The following is a 19,091-nucleotide window of genomic DNA, read 5'->3' on the forward strand; positions in this document are numbered from 1 at the left end:
ATAAATCTTATTTCTCCGGCGAGGAAATGAGCCGTTTTCTGCAAGGCCAGCATAATTGCTACAACAACCCGCGTTTATGCGAAAGCAGATAATTTGATTATTTTTGTGCTCGCCTGCTGAGCACACTGGTGGCAGATGGCGGACTTAATATTTGTGGATTTGGGTCGGTTTGGGGCGTGGGGCTGGATTTGGGCAGAACCTGCGTGAAGGGGCTGCTTTACTCGACGTGGGGGGGGATGCCCGCATCCCAATCACCCAAACAGAAATAACGCCTAAACGCAAATAATAAAAATAACACGAGGGGGGGGAGTGAGGAAAGAGGCACTGAGGCACTTGAGGAGGGGGCGGGAGCGCGTCCCCGCCGCCCCCCTCAGCCACGGGGGCGCGCAGCCTGTGCGCCTGCGCGGTGCGCGCATCTCCCCCCCCCTCCCCACACACCCACCCGGCCGCGCCTGCGCAGTGCGGCCGAGCTGTCAAGCGCCCCCCTCCCGCCTCCCTCCCTCCCTCCCTCCTCCGCCGCCCCCCCCTCCCCTCCCCGCCCCGCTCCGCCCGGGCCATTTTGCGGCGCGATGAGGCGGGAGCGGCGGTGAAGCAGCGCCCGGCCCTGCCCGCTCCTTGCCTCCGCCGAGGGCACCGAGAGCCCTGAGGGGGGACAGTAGAGGGAAAAGGCAGAAGGGAGGCAGCCTAAAGAAGCGGGCGCCGAGACCCCCGGCGGCCCCCCTTTTACCTCAGCGGAGCCATGAGCTGGGGCACGGAGCTGTGGGTGAGTGAGGGGGGGGCTGTAACGGTCCGTGCTGAGGGGAAAATGCGGCCCCCGGGGCTCTTCTGAGGGGTGAGGGGTGTAAAAAGATTAGGGTGAGGGGTAAGGGGATGAAGGGGGTTGTGGTGAGGGGTAAGGGGGTGAAGGGGGTTGTGGTGGGGGACTCGTTTTCCCCCCCCAAACCCCTTCGTGGAAACTTTTCTCGTGTGGGGAGATCCCTGTGGGGTGAGGACCGTGTGGAAAAATAAGTGAAAAAGCAGCTGCAGCCCTCACCAGAATGCGGTATTTGGGGTAGGGGGGATCTCAGGTAGAGGTTTGTGTGGGGTACGGTGAGAGGGGGGCTGGGGAGGGGGTGGTAGCTGAGGGGCTGGTGTGGGGAGGGGGTTGTGGGGTGGAGGTAAGGGGGTGTATAGGGGATGTGGGGGGCTATGGGGGCTGCAGGGGCTGCCCCAGGGGTGTGAGTAGGCACGGCTGGGGCTCAGAGGCTCCTTGGTTGAAGAAGTGGGAAGCGTAACGCCTCTGGTTCACGCCGAGCCCCCAGTGGGAAAAGCGGAGCTGGTAAAGGCGAGTATAAGGCCAGTGGGGATCTTCATCAGGCCCCGCTCGGAGAACAGCAGGGGAGGCAGGTAGGAGAAGTTTGAGAAGGCGAAGGGGAAAGGCAGAGCCAGCCACAAAGAGGAGGCGATGCAGCCATGTTTGGCAGCGTGAGGGGGGAGCTGGGAGCAAAGCCGGGTAGCGAGGGCTGTGGCGGTGGGCAGCAGGCGGGCGAGCAGCTCTCCAGGCTCTGGGGGCTCCTTGGGGTGGGCTTCTTGGGGGGCACGGGAACGCTGTTTGCAACGAGGAGTCATAAATGAGTGCTGGGGCGTCATCTGGATTGCAGGACGCTGCAGCGTTTTGCTCCTGTGTTCGTCTCCTTGTGCCTGGCAATCGGTGTAAGTTCAGATGTAAGCACTTCAAAGCTTTAAAACCATCTCTGTGGAGGAATGGTTCTTCCATACGTGCTGAATGCCATCCTTCCGGGATGCGTTACTGCTCTGTTCGGTGAGCATCTCATCTTGCCGTGACATTGTGGTCATGATACAGCTAGATCTGGTTAGATCTAGATAGTAAATTAGGGGGCAAATGCTTGCTGAGGGGTGGCTGTGGTATGCTTGTGTATTCCGGAGTCAGAGGCGATGTGTACTGATGAAATGCTGGAACGATGCTACTGTGATTGATCAGTATTTAAACAGCTCTGCTGCATGGGCACGGTGATGGGAAAACCTGCAGTTGCCTTCTGCATCTTGGATGCTTTGGGGGAGATTAAACAGTTTGAATGGAATTAAAGTAATGAGCCAGCGTAACAATTTTGACACAGAAAAATAAATTTTGAGTTTTCAAGATGGATTTAGTAGCTATTCTTGTATTCTTAAAGAGTGCAAGCGATACCGAGAGGTTTCTGTATGTGAACAAGCAGAGAAGTGCTTATAAATAGTCCTTTCTGTTCATGGTAATCTTTGCAGGTGTGCATGCAGGCATGTCTTTGTAACAGCTTCTTTTTCCCAAAATTTTGTTGGTGAAATTCTGTCTTTAGCAGCATCAAAGTGTTATTTTCCATGTTTTCGATGTGCTTTGAGAAGTGTAGTGGTTTACTGAGGAAAATAATTGAGCAACCAGATTAAATTATTCTTGGTACTGGGTTGGCAGGACTTGCTGTGTTTTCAATTGGGCAGGGCTTTGAAAACTCACCGGTTTCCAGTGCTCTGGGTATCTAGGCCAAAACACTGATTACCCTCGCCATATCCATCTTTCACTGGGAAAGGAACCTCACAACCAAGCTGTATTTGATATACACCGCTGCCTTTGTTGAGCCTAGTGGTTTTCAAACAAAATTAAATTTCTGTTTACCTTAAAACTTAGTATTTGTTTTAGGTAGTCAGGGAATGGGCATACAAACAGGTGCTGTAAATGTCAAATGCCTGCTTTAGGGTGTGACTGGGATATGGTTTGCTGCAACCATTTGATGGACTGGAAGCTGAGGAGGTAAGAAGTGTTTCCAATTGTAGTTTAGAAAATGAAAATCTGCTGGAAGACCAGTGGTGGTTGCTTGCAGTTTATATCTCAGATGAGCAGAACTACCAGAGTGGGCACGTGTTCAGGGTTTACCCCTTTCATGTAACAAAGGAGAAGCAAAATCAAGGTCACTCTTAAGAGCAAGTAGCATGTTAATGTGCATGGATTTGGTAGGATTTCTCTGCGTTACTGGGGGAAAAAAGCTGCTTGCAGAAAGCCGTGTGCCTCAGAAGCAATAAAACCCCTTCAGTAACACGGATGTCGTTCCCAACACAGATTTTTAGCCTTGCACTTTGGGAGGGTGTCTGGTTCCTCTAGGCTGCAAATCCTATTGCAAAGTTCTGTGGCTATTTCACTCTAATCTAGACTTCTGGTTTCATTTTAGGCTTGGCCTGAGAGCATACAGGGACCCAAAGCCAGCAGAGCAGAACTATTAAAGGTAGTAGGGCATCGTCTGCATCCACTGTGAGGTTAAACACTCGGGATAATGAGATCAGCTGGGGCCTCCGAGCAATCCAGTGTGACGGAGCAAAACCTGAAGGCCTCATGTAACTGACGGAGGTCCCCGTGTGCGGGGTGCCCCGTGGGGTGGCAGTGGCTGTGCCGTGCTCTCAGTACAGAAGTCTGTCTGCACCCCAAACAGTGAGAGTTGGGAAGTGGTGGGTGAAGGGCAACATTGTCATCACCGGGCTGAGACATTTTGTTTTCCACCCTGGTTCAAGAGTAGCTGGTAGGGCTGGCAGGTAGGAGATCACAGAACTTGCTTTGTGTTTGGTCTTTCACATTCCCACTGTTTTCTAAATACTTACGCTAGCATTAAGTGGTAATTAGAGATTGTGTACCAGCGCAGAGACCCGATGTGGGACTTTGGTTAACTAGGCTTTGAGGGAGATAGGCTGTAAAGCACACTGAGATGTCTCATCCTTCCCCTCTCTTGGGTAATGAGGAAGAACATGCTTACCAGTGTGTCGTGTCCAGCTGCTCTGCCTCAGCTAGTGAAATGCTGCTGTGTTCTCAGCGACTTCCCACCAGCGGCCTTTGCTGTGGGATGGAGCCCTGGAAGCAAGTGGTAGGAATTACACAGCAAACGGCACTAAAACCGACCTCAGCCCTTCGGTCCTTGTCTTTTGAGTGGGAAAGGCTGTGGCTGCGCGCTTGGTGTATTGAAGGGAATGAACTCTCTTGATGATAAGTTTCGGTACAGTGTGTAGTTTGGGGGAGCTACGTGTAAATTTGTGGTTAAGTGGTCCAGGAAAACCTCTGGTGTTTCCAAACACTGTCTCACAGCGTGGCAAGTGCAGGCAGCAAAGGGATTCAATGTGGGAAGATTCATCTATTTGCTCTGAGTGTTTCAGAGGTGCAGACGCCCTGGGTTTGATTCCACCCCCCCAATGTAAAGTTCAAAAAAAAAAAAAGATTAAGTGGTGAGAATATGATTTAATCCAAGTTTTCGTTGACCTTTGTGTGGCTGGGTGTCTGCTAACAGCTGTCAATGTCCTTTCAACCTGCAAGAAGGTGAGCAGTCTATTTGCAAAGGACTTGCTGCCTTTACGCAAGGGGCTCTGTTGGCCAACTCCTCACATGACTGATACTTTGGGGATTGGGCCTTTTGTTTGCAGTGTTCAATGTGCTTCAGTATGAAATAAATACATCTCGTTGGGAGTTATTTTAGTTGTATAGAGTTCATTCTGTTTATAAATGTGAATTGTCTCTAACGTTTTTATGATTTAGGAAATGATTTTTCTGGCAATAATAATTTCTTAATTTACAGAATGAAGACAAGTGGATTCTTGTAGACCAAGTTCTGCTAATTATTCCTTGTAGCCAGAAAGCAAAACGTAGGTGTGCCTTTGAGAACTTAAGGCCTGCTTCCTACCTGTAACTGATAAATTGTTTCCTCCTTCAGTACCTGCATATCTAATTCATCAGCAGAATTAGTGTTTAAACAGCTGTAGTCTTCAATTTCTTCAACTTTCTTGAATGCAGTATTGTTCTTTAACAGTATTTATAATGTATAGGTGCTGCATTTAGTGGTGAGTCACCTTCTGAATCTGTCTGAAGAATCTAGGTGGCTTTGACCTTGATGCCATTACAAAGTGCTGTTTCCTGGGCGCTGGAGTCAAATGTGATCTTAAATGAAGGCTCTGTTCTTGTCAGCATGCTCCCTTGTAAGAGGATCTGCAGAGCTGGATCTAGGTTTGAGGCACTGGATTATTAATTTTATTTGCCAAATCTTGTTTCGCTGAGTGCATAAAATATAAATCCTTCTGCCCTCATGGTCCCTCACCCACAGCCGCACCCAATTGCTCTTGGTTTGGGGTGTTAACTTTCAATCTCTGTGAAAGGAAAAGCCATTGATCTCTGATGGGACAAGGGCACAGATTCTTGATTTAGCAAGCAAGACTACTTCTAATTAACTCTCTTCGTATTCATTATTAGAGATTCCTTAATATAAGGTAACGGGTCTAACCTTCAAAGGTGGTTGGGTGGATTGCTTGCAAGATAGAAAGTTTGTAATGGCAAGTGCTTTTATGAAAAGTGAATTTTATTGTAAATTGGTTGAGTTGTTACAACTTATTTAACAGCATACAGACAACTCCTAGAGGCAGAACTGTGTCCCTGCCCCCCTTTGCCTCTGCATTTTAGTAGAAATTTGGTTTTCATTTAATAACATTAAAACTTTCTTACATTTCAAAGAGGGTGGTGGAACTTGACCTACAAAAATATGTAAGGCAGAGTGACCCAGAGTAAGGCACCTTAAAAGTAAATAGTGAGAGTCTGAAGAAGAAAGGAGGAGGAAAAGAAAACCACACCACCATGAAAAAATTGAGGTCAGGAGTAAATGCATCATATTTATAACTTTGGCTTGTTGATTTCAAGGCCCTTTGTAAAAGCTGTGTACAGAATGCTGGAGATGGGCACTTCAAAGCAGAGTACGTTTTTCATTAGTTCAGTATTCTGCATAGTTATTTGGACAATTGTGAAGCAGCAAAAAATGTCTGACAGGAATATCTCCCTCTTATTTCACGGTGGATCACTGTCTGTTTTAAGTGGTCAGTCTGTGTATGTAGATTACTGAGTAAGAAATTGTTTATAGAGATGTTGAGTCATTAGAGAGTATCTTAATTCTGCAATACACACCTCTGTGCATTTGCCTAGCACAGGATGGTAGTTCAGGCTCCTGCAGCCTGTATGTGTTCTTTAAAATTAATGCTACTGCAGTCTTTTTCCTTATCTTAAAAGTAGTTGGGGAAGATGATGTGTTGAGGGAAACTCTTGCTGCTCTCAGAAGTCTAAGCGAAGTGGGTTGTGCTGCAGGGCTTCCGCGCACAGCCGTGGTGCTTCCAGGCACGCTGAGTAGAAAGATTCCATTCTGGTTTCTAAAGAGGTCGCTAGGTCTTGAATGTGTGTCTGAGTAATTTCATTTACAATTCTACTTTGCTTTAAGAAAGGACTTCTATAATTCTGTCCCTGGCCTATTCTTATATTTTCTACCTATTCGTTAACTGTTGGGGGATTTACGATCTTTCAGCATGAGTCAAGACTGTAGAATCTCTCTTTTTTTTTTTCCCTCCCAGTCACAGAATCGTCCCATCTGTATTGTGGCTGCCCGAGATCCCCCGCTTTCTTGAACCATGTGGGAAAGCAGTCAAACATGAGACAATGTTTTTCTGGACTCCTTGCAGCTCATTAGTGTTACTCATGTTGTGAAACATTCTGCTAAAGCAGAATTTCAAAAGCCATGCTCCACATGAAGAGCAGGAGCCGCTGCTGGACTGTAACTTAATAATGCGCTTTACATGAGTGCCTTTGTTGTTGATTGCTGAAAGGTAACTTGCTAATGAATTTTTGGAAACTCATTTTCATCCTGTTTGAAATAGTGCTGCTGACATTGGTTATGCGTTGAATCTAATCCAGTCACCCAAATCCAATGCTCTGTTGATTTTCCTTAGCATTCATATAAATATTTTAAAATAACTTCCCCCTTCAACATAACCTTACGTTTTTCAGATGAAACATCTCCTCTTCCTTCCACGCATGGAAATTCCACTTTTCTTTTTCACACTTTGTTTAAACAATGAGCTAGTTACATTGGTGAGAGGAAAAACACTGTTGTCTGTTGACATATTGAAGTCTTAGTTCTCCTTTGCAAGCAATAGTTTTGGCTCTAAAATCCACTACTTTTTCCCATCCTGTATGTGTTTTATGTACACACATCTATGTATAGGATGTGACAGTTTTCATCTTCTCAAGCAGATGTGATGGGGGTGATTTGGATCCCTTTGGAATTTTTACATGATTGCTTTGCCTCTGTTGTCTGGATAGCCTTAGTGAAATGTTCCTCCTTGCATCTAAAAATGGGAGGAAAAAAAAAGTCTGGATGGGGTTTCTAGATTACCTGCAGTATAGAGCAGTACAAAGTGCGGGAATTGAAGTGCTGATTATTCAGGGTTGATTACTTTGCTGATTACTACAGTAACTGAGTGTGTTGTAAAGCTTGCAGAGAAGCAGTCCTATTGCAATGCTGTCCCTTATTTATGTGGGGAAGACTCAATCTAATTGGAAATACAACCAAAAGAACAGCAGGAATCCCCCAGCCACCTTCAAAATCCAAGTGAAGGAATTAAACTTCTGAAACGGAGTCTCCCTGGAATTCATGTCTGGTTTAGAAGGGTGGTCCCCAGTGAGCTACCTAGGCATCCCCACGGCCCGTAATCATAAAGAAAGCCATAGGGGGTGGTGGTTGTTGTTGTAGGGGAAATCATGTAGGCTTCTTATCTCAAATACATGTCGTTTGGCTGTCTCTTGTTCAGTATTTAAGTGCTTTTGCTTTGTACTTTAAAAAAATGTAAAAAATAATAATAAAAGAAATCTTTGAGTTCTACCCTTTTGGTGAGGTGGGTGCTGCTGGTAGCTCTGTATCTGAAGGGCAGGGAAGTTTGCAGAGTTTACACTTATTCCCTGTGAACAGCAGGTACGCTTCTCACCAATTATTCGTTTTATAGTTCAAAAGTTTTACTTGCATTGCACTGAGTCTGTGGATATGCAGATAAAGGAGTATTATCTACGTGAAAGGAGAATGTTTGTCTTGCAGAGATGTTGCAAATACTCTTTTTTACCAACTGAATTCTTGGAGACTGCTCAATTCTGTTAACTCGGGGAAGTTGCTTATGGGCTGCCTGGGACAGTTTTCTCCCTTAGCTTATGTTCTAGACTGGTGGCTCTTCTCATGAAGGTGATTTAACACTTTCTGTTAGGATTTTCTGTGTTCTGTGGCTTAAAATTGTTTCCACCTTGGCATGTTCAGTGTCATTTTCTATGTGCCTGCCTCACAGTTTTTTTTTTTTTATTATTATTTAGATTAGTCAGGGTTATTAATTTGTTACCAGGGCCAGTGTCTCGCATGTGCTAAGTGCACTGCCTCTTTGGTTTTAGAAAGCTGCAGTGCTCGCGTTCATTGGAGGAAGGATTTGAAGTTTGGCAAACAATAGCTCTTGAACAGGGATATGCCTTCTGCTGGTCTTGAGAGAAAATCTGCCCAAATTAGGCAAGCTTGTAAGTCTTTGGAAAAATCTCGCTCTGTGAGTACTCAGTGGAGATAGTGCTGAAGGCTTCAGCAGTCGCAGTGGGAGCGAGGTGCTTCAGCCTCGGAGGGCTTTGTGTGGTTGCAGGGAGGGTCCAAGGCTGTGCCAACCCATGGCAAATGTCCCTTGGCTGCTCACGCCCTAGGTGGTAGGCAGCAAGGGAGCAATATGAGGGCTCAGCAAAATGGCAGTGGCTCTTCTGCCACCTTCCTCTGAGGGGGAGGAGATGCTGTGGGCAGAGAGGAAGCAACGGGCTTGAGCCTGCAGTGCTGGGGAAGGGGGAGGAGAGCTCGGGGTAGGAACTGGGTGCAGAAATGTGGAGCTGCTTGCCTGGGAACTTTGCCTGATATTGTGGTGATATGTCAGGGTGGTGGGAGTGGGAATGGAGGAGAGATGATTGGAACTGGCAGCGTGTGAGGTTCTGGTTGCCAGCCTGGGAGGCTGAGACAACCAGAGCTAACTGGACAAACGGAACAGCAGGAGGAGATAGGGCCTTTAAACCAGGAGGCCTGGGAACCAGGAACAGGGAGACAACTTAGATAAGGGGCGTGTGAGGACAGTAGGGTTGGTAGGGCCGGGAGAGCGAGGTGAGATCGTGCACACAATTACAGAGCAGTGCATTAGCAGTCGCAAGCCAAGAATGCGATGGGATCAGGAGAAAGAGTAATGGAAAGGAAGAAGTGTGGGGCAAAGGATGAAGATTAGATGAGACGTAGGGAAGACGAGCAGTGAAGGGACCTAGCAGCTGTCTTTTGCATGTTTGGCTTTGTAGCGTTGCAATTTTTGTGTGGCTTTTTCCATGTAATATTTAAGTAGAGTTGACTTACTGGTTTAAATGTATGCACATTGCCTTCTGTGGTTGCGTTTTGCATCTTTACTCACTGTGAGAGAATATTTGACTGCATCCCCAAGTGAGAGCTTTATCCAGAAGCACGCACGCTGTTTTTTCACCCTGCACTCATTTTTTCATTTTCTGCACTCTTTCTGTGTAGAAGGGTCTGAGGAACTGTCTAGCAAATAGCTTTAAAATACACATAGACAATGTTTTTCACTCTGCATCATGTTTTCTGTTAAAGCAGTTCATTTTTTTTGCTTTAAGTCACTTATCCTGTATTTGCAAAAAGAAAAAAAAAGATCGGCACGTAGCAGTGAGTGAATGAAAGTGTGTTTTCTCAGAAGTTAAATGAGGAAGGGAAATATTTCTTGCCCTCACGAGGGCTGTTGATCTCTCAAATGTGGAGCGTATAGGAGTGGTATTCATTAAGAATGTGTCAGTAAGATCCTGCTCTAGTGAAAGGAAAGCCGGCAATGGACAAAGTGAGAGAGCTGTGGTAGAGCACCACATAAATGTCTTTTCACCTCTCCCGTCTGAGTGTCTGAGATGATTTCGCTTGTGTTGTTACAGTAGAAGTGTAGACAGAAGGGCAAAAGGAAAGACTTGGGTGTGCTGGTCAAGAGCTTGTGTTTCCTCACAGCTCTGAAATGTGAACCATCCTTGTACAGAGGATGCTTTCTGGTGTATGTTCTGAACGTGTAAAAGCTGAAGGACTGTGTAGCAAAGCTGTCCTTCAGACTGTGGAGTGCACAACCCCTGAGCATTTCAGAAGTGCACGTCTGGGTTAGTAATTCCAGTGCTGCTTTTCTCAATGTCACTGTCATCAGATGATCCCAAAGACTGCATGGGATCCTCCTCGAGGACGGCCCACCACCAGTCATCGAGGTGTGCTTGAAGATCACTGTTGTGTGCTTTTTACCCGAAAACCCAAACTGCAAGCTGGGCAGATGCACCAGCCTATCTATCCTTTAGGTAATCAGAATGCGTATCACATGATATGTGTGACTCGCTTCCTATTTAAATCAGTGCCTTGGGGATTTACAACCTTATTTTTGGAAGGTGGGGGGAGATAGGGTTGAATCCTAGCTATTTAAAGGCAAAATAATGTTTCTGTGGCTGTGTACAGCCTTCTGAGGTGCAGTGAAGTAGCCCAACAGAGCAGCCTGGAAGCATGCATCCGTTCCTGGTGTAGCACGATATGAGCTCTGAGCGCCTCTGCACCTCCTCTTCTGCGTGACTGTGGGCTGTTCTCCTTTCCCATTGTGGCTTCTGCTCTGATTCTCATCTGTCATCTTAATACCAGTATTATGTACAAAATTGCTGAAAGCTCCTTTTCCAGAGCTCCAGTATGATTGGCATGAAATTATCTTGAAACAGGAAAGCTATAATTGTTGGAAGCAGACGACTTTTGCAAGAGATGTGCTGTTGGGAAACACATGCACCTAATTTAGGGATCTTTGGAGACTCCATCTGCACCCTTGGTTGCTCTTTGAAAATACTTGGTCTTGACTATAAAGTTGGTGTGTAATAGTGGCAATATTGTTTGTGGGAGTGTGTTGAATTGTTCCGGCTAAGAAAAACATTTTCTGGGCTAAACAATACAAATATAAATATTTCTCTTGGTTATTAGCAGTTGATTTGAAACACTTAATAGTTGCAGCTATTAACAACATGACAAAGTTGCACACTCCACTCATGCAGGGTCAGAAAGCTTTCTTCAATATGTATGGTTTTCAGGCATATAAGTATAAATGTTTACGTTAACTTGAGTGTTGAATGTGTTGTTGGCTTGGTACGGTTATCTTTTGTGGTTTGGTTGTGGGTTAACCTCTGGGAACAAAAAGATCGGGAACACTGGTGGGGTAGTAAAAAGCTAGAATTTCTTGAAGAGTCAATCTCTTTCATTTAAGTGTCAAAATAGTGGAAATTCAGAACCCTATTTTAAAATCAGAATGAAAGAATTAAGTGTGTTTTTCTGTCTTCATAATGCATTGGAGTATGCAATGTTTGGAAGCTGCTGGCCAGTGGAGCAATGCTGATTTCCCTCTGGGGGCAAGGCATTCATTCAACCTTCACAGCGGGGGGTGAGATTGATTCCTTAATCAGAATAGCAACAATCCATCCTGAAGCTTCCTCAAGGTATTAGGGCTAAATTAAACAGTCTGGGACTAATGTGTAAGCCCTAATGCACTTCGAGAGGCTTTCTGGGATGAGGAGAATTTTGAAAATAAACAGAAAATGAGCCCCAAACAAAAAGAAAATAAGCTGCAGGCACAAATCACCCTCAAAGAAGAAGACTAATACACTCTCTTTGTGTGGTACAGTGCTTAATGCTCAGATTCTCTGAGGGTAGAAAAGGAAAAAAAAAAATAATACATGAACTACATAGCTCTATTCACGGTATTGCATTAATAATTTGTTTTCTCTCCTTTGTGTTTGTGTTCCATCATCATTCCAAAAATAGGTATGGTCACATATTAAATTAGTAGAATTAAGCATCTGAAAGCTGGGAAATACACCTTTCTTTTTTACAAGTCACTACAGAGAAAATGTGGATACCTTTGCATATTGTATTACATTTTAATGTTGCAGCATTTCAAGATTGTGTTTACTTGTGTGTATTTACAGAGTCTACAATTACACGAGTCTCTTGAGGATAAAAATGTCATGGTTGCATTCAGCTTTTCTGGAAATCCTATCATTAACTTGGATGAGGAATGGAATCGTATGACTGAGTTTTGTTCTGTATATTAAGTGCTCATAAGCAAGAATTAACTGTAATGTGTGAGTAACCTTGCTGAATACACACACTCATAATTATGAATGTCACTTATATACATGAGTAATCAAAAAAAAAAAAAGGGGGGGGGTGTAGAGCATATGATACTGCTTCTGTCTTCCTCTTTTCTTGGCCACCTTGTCTCATTTTACTGCAGTCTGCACACTAAACCAGGTAAGCAGTAGCTTTCCATCTGCAGGATATTGGGGTCCTTTCCATAAAAGAACAAATATATCCAAAAGGCCTGAGGACTTCATAAAGGTTGGGCAGTTTTAGAGTGACTCTTTGTTAATTGTGCCTGTGAAGATATGGGGCAAGTCCCCATGGAAGCTGGTGGATGCTCTCTTCCTCTTGTGTTCCACTGAGCTCGGGCTTCAGAGATGCTCTGCCAAGGTATCCTACCGTAACGTAAACTTCCCTGGTCCTACTGGTTCACGGCCCACCCATTTGTATTTATCAGCCAAAACTCCAGTATTTGGGAAACGGATTTAAACTTTTAGGATTTGTGGGAAAACAAACTCCTTACTTCCTGTTTTTTGGCTAAGGGCAGTAACGGTTTCAAGTGAACCCTTGGACCAAAGCTCTGGCTTCTGAACTCTGTGAAGTGGAAGGTGCTGTCTCCATGACCTCAGTGTCCTTGTTGAGGGAGTGGATGTTCTTGGCAAATTGTGAGAAATTCCCTTTCTTACCCTCATCCTCTGTGTAAGAGGTAAGTATGCATTTGTCTTTCTCTTCCTCTCCCTCCTCCCCTGGTTCAGAGGCCAAGCTTTCTTCCCCTGCTAGGCAGATAAACATCTAGTAGGTTCAAGTCAATATCCTCTCTCATATTTTTAGATGATTCAACTGTTCATCAAGCGAATGGTCTTTCCCCGTGTTATAAAATAGTTGGGGAGTCATGGGACGTTCATGGAGCTGTGCCCAGCAGCTCCAGTTGCTGTGTGGAGATCAGTAGGTCTAATCCACGCGTGGCAAAGGTTGGGCAGGAGGTTCCTGTTGTGCTTCTTTGAATGAGGGCGTTTCTTCTGTGCTCGTGTGCTTTTCAGTCCAGCGAAGTGGCAACACAATGTAGTGGGTGAAAGGGGAAGAGGAGGAAGGCAGGCACGTGTTTATGTTTGTTTTTAACAGTGGGAGGTGATACAGATTACTGCAGGACTGGTAGACCTCCTGTCACAGAACACCTCTGTATCGAGGCTAGATTTTTGTCTTTTTTCTAAGATAAGTAACTCAGTTTACCTAAGAATTCCACTTCAACTAAGCAATCAATTTTAAAATTGTTCTTAAAATGCAGTAAGTAACTGATCTTTGTGTTTAAGTCCAGATTTGGAAGATCTTTATTCTACTTTTTGTCTTCACAATAAGAAAAAAAAAATATTTTTCTGATCTTCCTGTCCCAAGATAATGTTAACTACTGTTGTATAAGTACTAAACTATATTAAGATACGTGTTTTCAGACAACTGTTTTTGAAGTTGATAAGGCATGTGATTTTCTTCAGGCCAGACAGAAAAGTGCAATTGAATAGAAGTGATAAGGGTGGCAAGAAAGCAAAGACATGAGAAGTATATATACCTTTTGGGGGGGTTATCTGTTGTGAAATTTATTATTTTTCCTTAAGTTACAGTCTTTTAATTTCAGGGAGAGGATAAACTCATGGGATTTTGTTTTACTTTGCTACTACTGTCACTCTAATATGAAGCCCTTATGATAAGCTTCATTTTGCATTATGTTTGTGCTTGTGTAGAGCATTACTCAGGTTGTCTTTATTAGCATATCTGTTTCTTTAGAAATGGCTTGTATTTTGAGTCGTTGATAAACTAAGTCACATAAGAGACTGGACCATAGTCTTCAGCCCTTACTCATGTGAGTAATTTCAATTACTTGAGTGTAGATAAGAGCTAAAGGCCTGATCTTTTTGTTTATGTACCCGTTGTGTCTGTTTGCTCTATGGGTCTTTGCTTTTTTTTTGAGGTTAATAAGAAATTTAGATCATCATGCTTAGTTTAGTAATGCTGACTCTGCTCTCTGAACATCTGTCGTTGTTTGCATCAATGTCTTTGCAAGGCAAAGCAATGTTCAAAACCTTAGGTCTCATTTCAGGCATATTTTTCTAAAGCATTTGTGTGTTTCTTATCCTCACTTAAAATTCTTTTCTGCTTTTACATGCAGATTCTGCATTACATTTCAGTCTGGAGCTCTGGTAAAGTAAAATTTCACTCTTCTGATGTTCTGCAGCAGTACCAGTTGTTTTGTTACTATCCCATTATCTTCCATTGTCTTCCCACATGCCTTCCTTTCAAGGAGTAGATTATTTATACCAAAATATACTCTTTTTCTGTCTCTCCTTTTGCATTACTCTTAAGATTAGCTCAAGTCACCATGTACTTTAGAATTTGCAATCTATGTTTCCAGAAATGTCAACAGAAGCATGGTGTGATAACCTTTCAGACTTGAGTTCTGAGTCAGAAAGTGTCATGTTGGATGAAGGAAGGCCTCGTACAGATGGATGGAATATACCAACCATCACAGAAATAGAAATAATTGACTTTGAATGTAAGACTCCAGAGCACTGGAAAGAGACTTGCCAGGAGCAACTTGCCTCTGTATCCTGTGGGATCATTCTGGGGAGACTTTATGCAGGAACAGTAGAGGCTTTTGTTTTATTGCATACTTCTAACAACTCTTAATTCCTTGCAAACATGCAGCAATTTTAGTGGGCCCTATCTTGCAGATTGTGTGACATGAATTAAAGATGAGGAAGATGAGAAGGAAGCAGCCTGTGTCACTTAAGGACATGGAACCTGGTACGCAGGGCTCAAACCTTTCCAACCTCATGACTGTCCTGGCTTGGGGAAAAAATAATCTTTCTTGCACCTGTATTATGAAAGTTTTCATGTGTTACCATGTTGTAAATTAGTAAATAGTTACTGTACTGAGCCAAAGTTACACATTAAAAATAGGTTATTTACTCTGTATCTTTTTATATTGAAAATCAATAGAATATGCTGATAGATTCCCAAAATGGATTCACTTTGCTAGAATGGCTGTGTTCATTGAATGCTCTAAGAAGTCTGCATGTGTCATAGCTGCATTTCAAAGAACTATTTTTCCGATACAGTAATTAATTCCCTTCAAATAAATAGGCATGAAAACAAATAACATCAATATTTAATGACATCTGCTTAAGCCTCCTCATCTAGGCTTGTCAAGTTGCATAGGGGTGATGGAGAGAGGATAGAATGTTTTCACTTACAGCATTAATTACTCCTTAAAGAAGTAATTACAAGATGCCTAGATGACCCTGCTCAAAAATAACGGGCTGTAAGAAGCACTTATCCCTCCTTGCAGGCTGTTGCATGGTGAGTACCCACTTGGCCGTTCCAAAGGTGACTTCTGCCTCCCATGCAGCCGCGTGGGGTGAGCTGGTTGCCACCTTCCAGCATACAGGCTCCTGCTGTAGAACCAACCATGCAGAAATCGCGTTTGAAGTGGGCTGCAGTTTTCTTCTGGCTTGAGGAGAGAGCGACCCAAGTGACTGAGGTGGTATTCTGCACGTCACGTTGTTTCTGCTGCTGCTGGCAGAGCGTAGCTACAAGCTGGCCTAAATTTCTGGTTCTCTTGCAAGACGCCAGCCTACTCTTGAGCTGTCTGCGGCATTTTTATGCACGAACTGCTGGAATTTGGCGTCACTGCTGTGTTATCAGCCGCTTATTTTGAATGGTGGGCGTATGGGGAAGCGAACTTTAAGAGATTTGTATACAGCTTGCGGGTGCTGTTTGTGCCAGATGGACTTCAGAGTTGGGGAATCCATTACTTTGGAACCAGAGCAAAGAGTTGTTCATTTCCTCCCATGGCAGTGGTAGAAAGAGCAGCACTACGCTTGCCGTCCTTTTTGATGCTTCTTAGTTTGTTATTGCTATGACAGGACAACACAGCCAGCACGTTATAATGTAAGCATCCCCTCTGTTTATTTTTCTGTTGTGATAGTCCTCTACTTGCTCTTCCAAGAACATGTGAAGAGCGGAAACCAACATCGTGTGGTGGTGTACTTCTATTCGCAAGATTTCACCACACGTGCTCTGTGCATAGCATGCTTTTTTTGTGACAGTCTTAGGGAAATAATTCACTAAGAAATGCTCCTGTAGGATATGGTGTGCTGTGCTGCTGGCTCAGAACTGGACCAGCAGCTCTCCCATTACTTTCATTATGAAAATTTTAATAACACTGAACCCTAGTTTATGTTAGTCCTGTAACAAATAACGTCACTATTCATGTGGTGGTCTTTGTTTTCGTTTGTCTTCAGGAAGGAATGCTTTTTATCGCTGTCCCAGTAATCAGTCCAAAGTACAGCAAGCTGCTTTATGCTTGAAAAACTGTAGCACCCTTTCAGAAAATATCTTTGGCGCCTCAGATTTTTTCAGCCTGCTAACACATTCAGAACACAGGACAAGCAGCTTAAGATCTGAATGAGATTGTTCACCAAATGAGTTGGTGCAGCATGTTAATTTGCTAGCACTTGTAAATGCCTTCAGTGTTCCAAGAGCCTGCAGTGTCACTAAAATACCGGGAGCTTTGTTGGTTCTAAACTCCTTAAAAGAGAGTTTTAAATTCTTGTCTACTTGCTGTAGCCTTACCAGCTTTATAAAGAATTTCAAGATCTATATTTGAAAAATGTTGTGCTTAGCAAGGTTAGTAAGAACCTTTTCCTAGTAGTATTAATGGTTTTGGAGTTTCCTTGTGCTCTAGGTTTTATTGTATAGCTCATTATTATATGAGGCTCATTAATGCTTTTATATAATGCCCATGGATACATTATTGCACGTTTTAATAAGCATTTAATCTCAATAGACAGTCTTAGGATTTATGTTGACAAAGTGGTTGTCTTTACGTTTAGGTAAACTAAAATAATGTGACTTTAATGAGACTGGGTGCAGTCAACCTGATGTTTTTATGGGTACTTCCCATGGCACCATTGTAGGCTTGCAAGTTGACGCTTCTACAGCAGAGTAGAACCAGTTTGTGTAGTATACCAATACCCCCTTTCTCTCTCAAAAACATTATTCTGTCTGGCACTTCTTGGACGGGAATGATGTGAACAGATTTTTAGAGTCTTAAACTTTTTTTTTGAAAGTCTACTTTTAAGCTTTTCAATCTCTAAATCAAAGCATCTGTTTAACCCAATCATTTCAGTGAGTTACCTAGATGGGTGAAGCATCATTTTGTTACCTGCTGCAGCCATACTTCTGTCTGAGGAGCGTGAGCTCGTAGCAATTGACTGTTCAGAACTGAATATAAAGCTGTCACAGCTGCATGTTCAAGAATTGAATCAAATCAAAACATTTAGTGCTGACACTTATTTCAGTGATAATAGATTTAGGCAAACACGTAGCCCTGCAAGATGGGGCGAGGGAATTGGTGTGACAGACATGTGGCTTTTCATCCAAGCTCCATTGCACTGCAGTTCTAAATGTTTTAATTTGGCTAGTGTTTTTATTTCTTCTCTATGCCTTGAAAGCTCGATTAATAGATAACTGAAATTACATTCCTAAAGAATACTTAGGGGTGTGATGATGCACCCTTATTCAAGCCTTCTGAAGGCTTGACACCTATACCCTGGTGTCGCTGTCACGGTATAGCACATGTTATAAAATACCCACACTTCTGTCTGAACCCAAGGACCTAAGATCAAGTGAGCTGAATTGCCCCCCTTTGCCAGGCCAGGTTTGTTCAGTCAGTACTGCTGCCCTGCTTACTTCCTAGCGCCTGTAACTTTTGTTTACCTTTTAGCTAGCAAACTGAGCTTGAACTTTTTCCACCGGGGCTCACAGCGTGGCCCTATTAGCGATGCTTTGTGGGACAGGCAGCAAACCACCTGGTCACACCGGCTGTGCTGTGGTTCCCCACTTTCCGCTGCTGTGTTGCCGAGCCTGGTGTCGGCACCATGTGTGCAGCACCTCATGTGTAGGCAGTGCTAGCATGGGGCCACCCCCAGATCCTTGCTGCTGCTACCACCAGTTTCAGATGCTCTGAGCAGGTTGGCAGGAACTTCTACGTGGATGGGAAAGATGATGGGGTTACAAGACTCTAGTTTTGTGTGTTTTGTGAATGTCAAGCTTGTAGGGTAGGAAACATTTATTTCTTCCTATTTTACAAAGCTCGGTGACGTGATCTCTGTACTGCTTGGATGAATGTTTCTTTGGTGCCATGGAGTTGCATTTACCTCTTTAGATGCTTGCAATTGGCTTGTGCCTCTTGGAGAATCTCAAGCATCCTCAACTAAGTAGCTTCGATGGCTCAGCCGCAATCCACAGAAGGTTGTAGCTTGGCTGTGTGCGTGCTGTGCTATTGACTCTGCAAAGGCAAGATGTGCGTGGGAGAGCCTCCTTTTGTATCGTAGCATGTAATTTAATTGATGTTTGTTTGGTAATTTGCCTCCGATTCAATTATTCGTTTTCCCTACTGAACAAATGCTTTGTGTGCTTTTGGTGGGTCAGCATTTTGCACAGTATTTCCCCTTCTTTATTCCACCTACTTTGGTGCATTCATTTAGCTTTGCTGGGATCTTATTGCTGAACTGAGAGAGGCTTCTACTGGGGAGGGCAGGGTGATTTCAGAGAGGCTTCATACAGTGATTATTTGGCAAAGGGAAATGTGATTACTTTTCTTCAGATTTAATCTTTGACTTAACATGAGCTCAAATTATAATTAATGTGAGTCGTACTACAGTACCTGAGGACAAGCTTTGTAGAAAAAGAAGAGAACTGTGTGTGAGAATGAATGAATACACGGTCTCTCCCTCCAAAGGAAAAAATGCTGTCACTGAAGTTGTCAGGGCTCCTTATTTACAGATAGCAATGTATACCCTGACACCTAGTAAGATGTCAGCAGTACAGTTGGCACGTTAGGGTGGGTTTGGCCATGTCTGAGTTTGCATGGACAGGTCTGTGACTGTGTGAGTGATCACATCTTCTGCAGGGGAGAAGGGGCACCTCAAGGTTCAGCTAGAGGTTGAGGTATTTGATGCAGGTGGGCTCAGTCTGGAACAATGTCAGTGTCCAAACAAAGACAAAAAGCCCCGCTCTGTG

At 44.0% G+C, this 19,091-nt stretch overlaps 1 protein-coding gene across 1 annotated transcript in view; it reads left to right on the forward strand.

Annotated features, from left to right (window-relative positions):
- The first annotated feature begins 574 nt into the window (after positions 1-574).
- Positions 575-19,091, forward strand: part of FNBP1 (formin binding protein 1) — a 95,684-nt gene continuing 77,167 nt past the window's right edge. The window contains exon 1 of the mRNA XM_082775351.1: positions 575-763. Within this exon, the coding sequence (XP_082631477.1) occupies positions 740-763 (24 nt within the window). The 5' untranslated portion in view covers positions 575-739. The remainder of the gene's footprint in view (positions 764-19,091) is intronic.

The sequence above is a fragment of the Aythya marila genome (genome assembly GCF_965140915.1).
Source record: "Aythya marila genome assembly, chromosome: 19".
Taxonomy (NCBI): Eukaryota; Metazoa; Chordata; class Aves; order Anseriformes; family Anatidae; genus Aythya; species Aythya marila.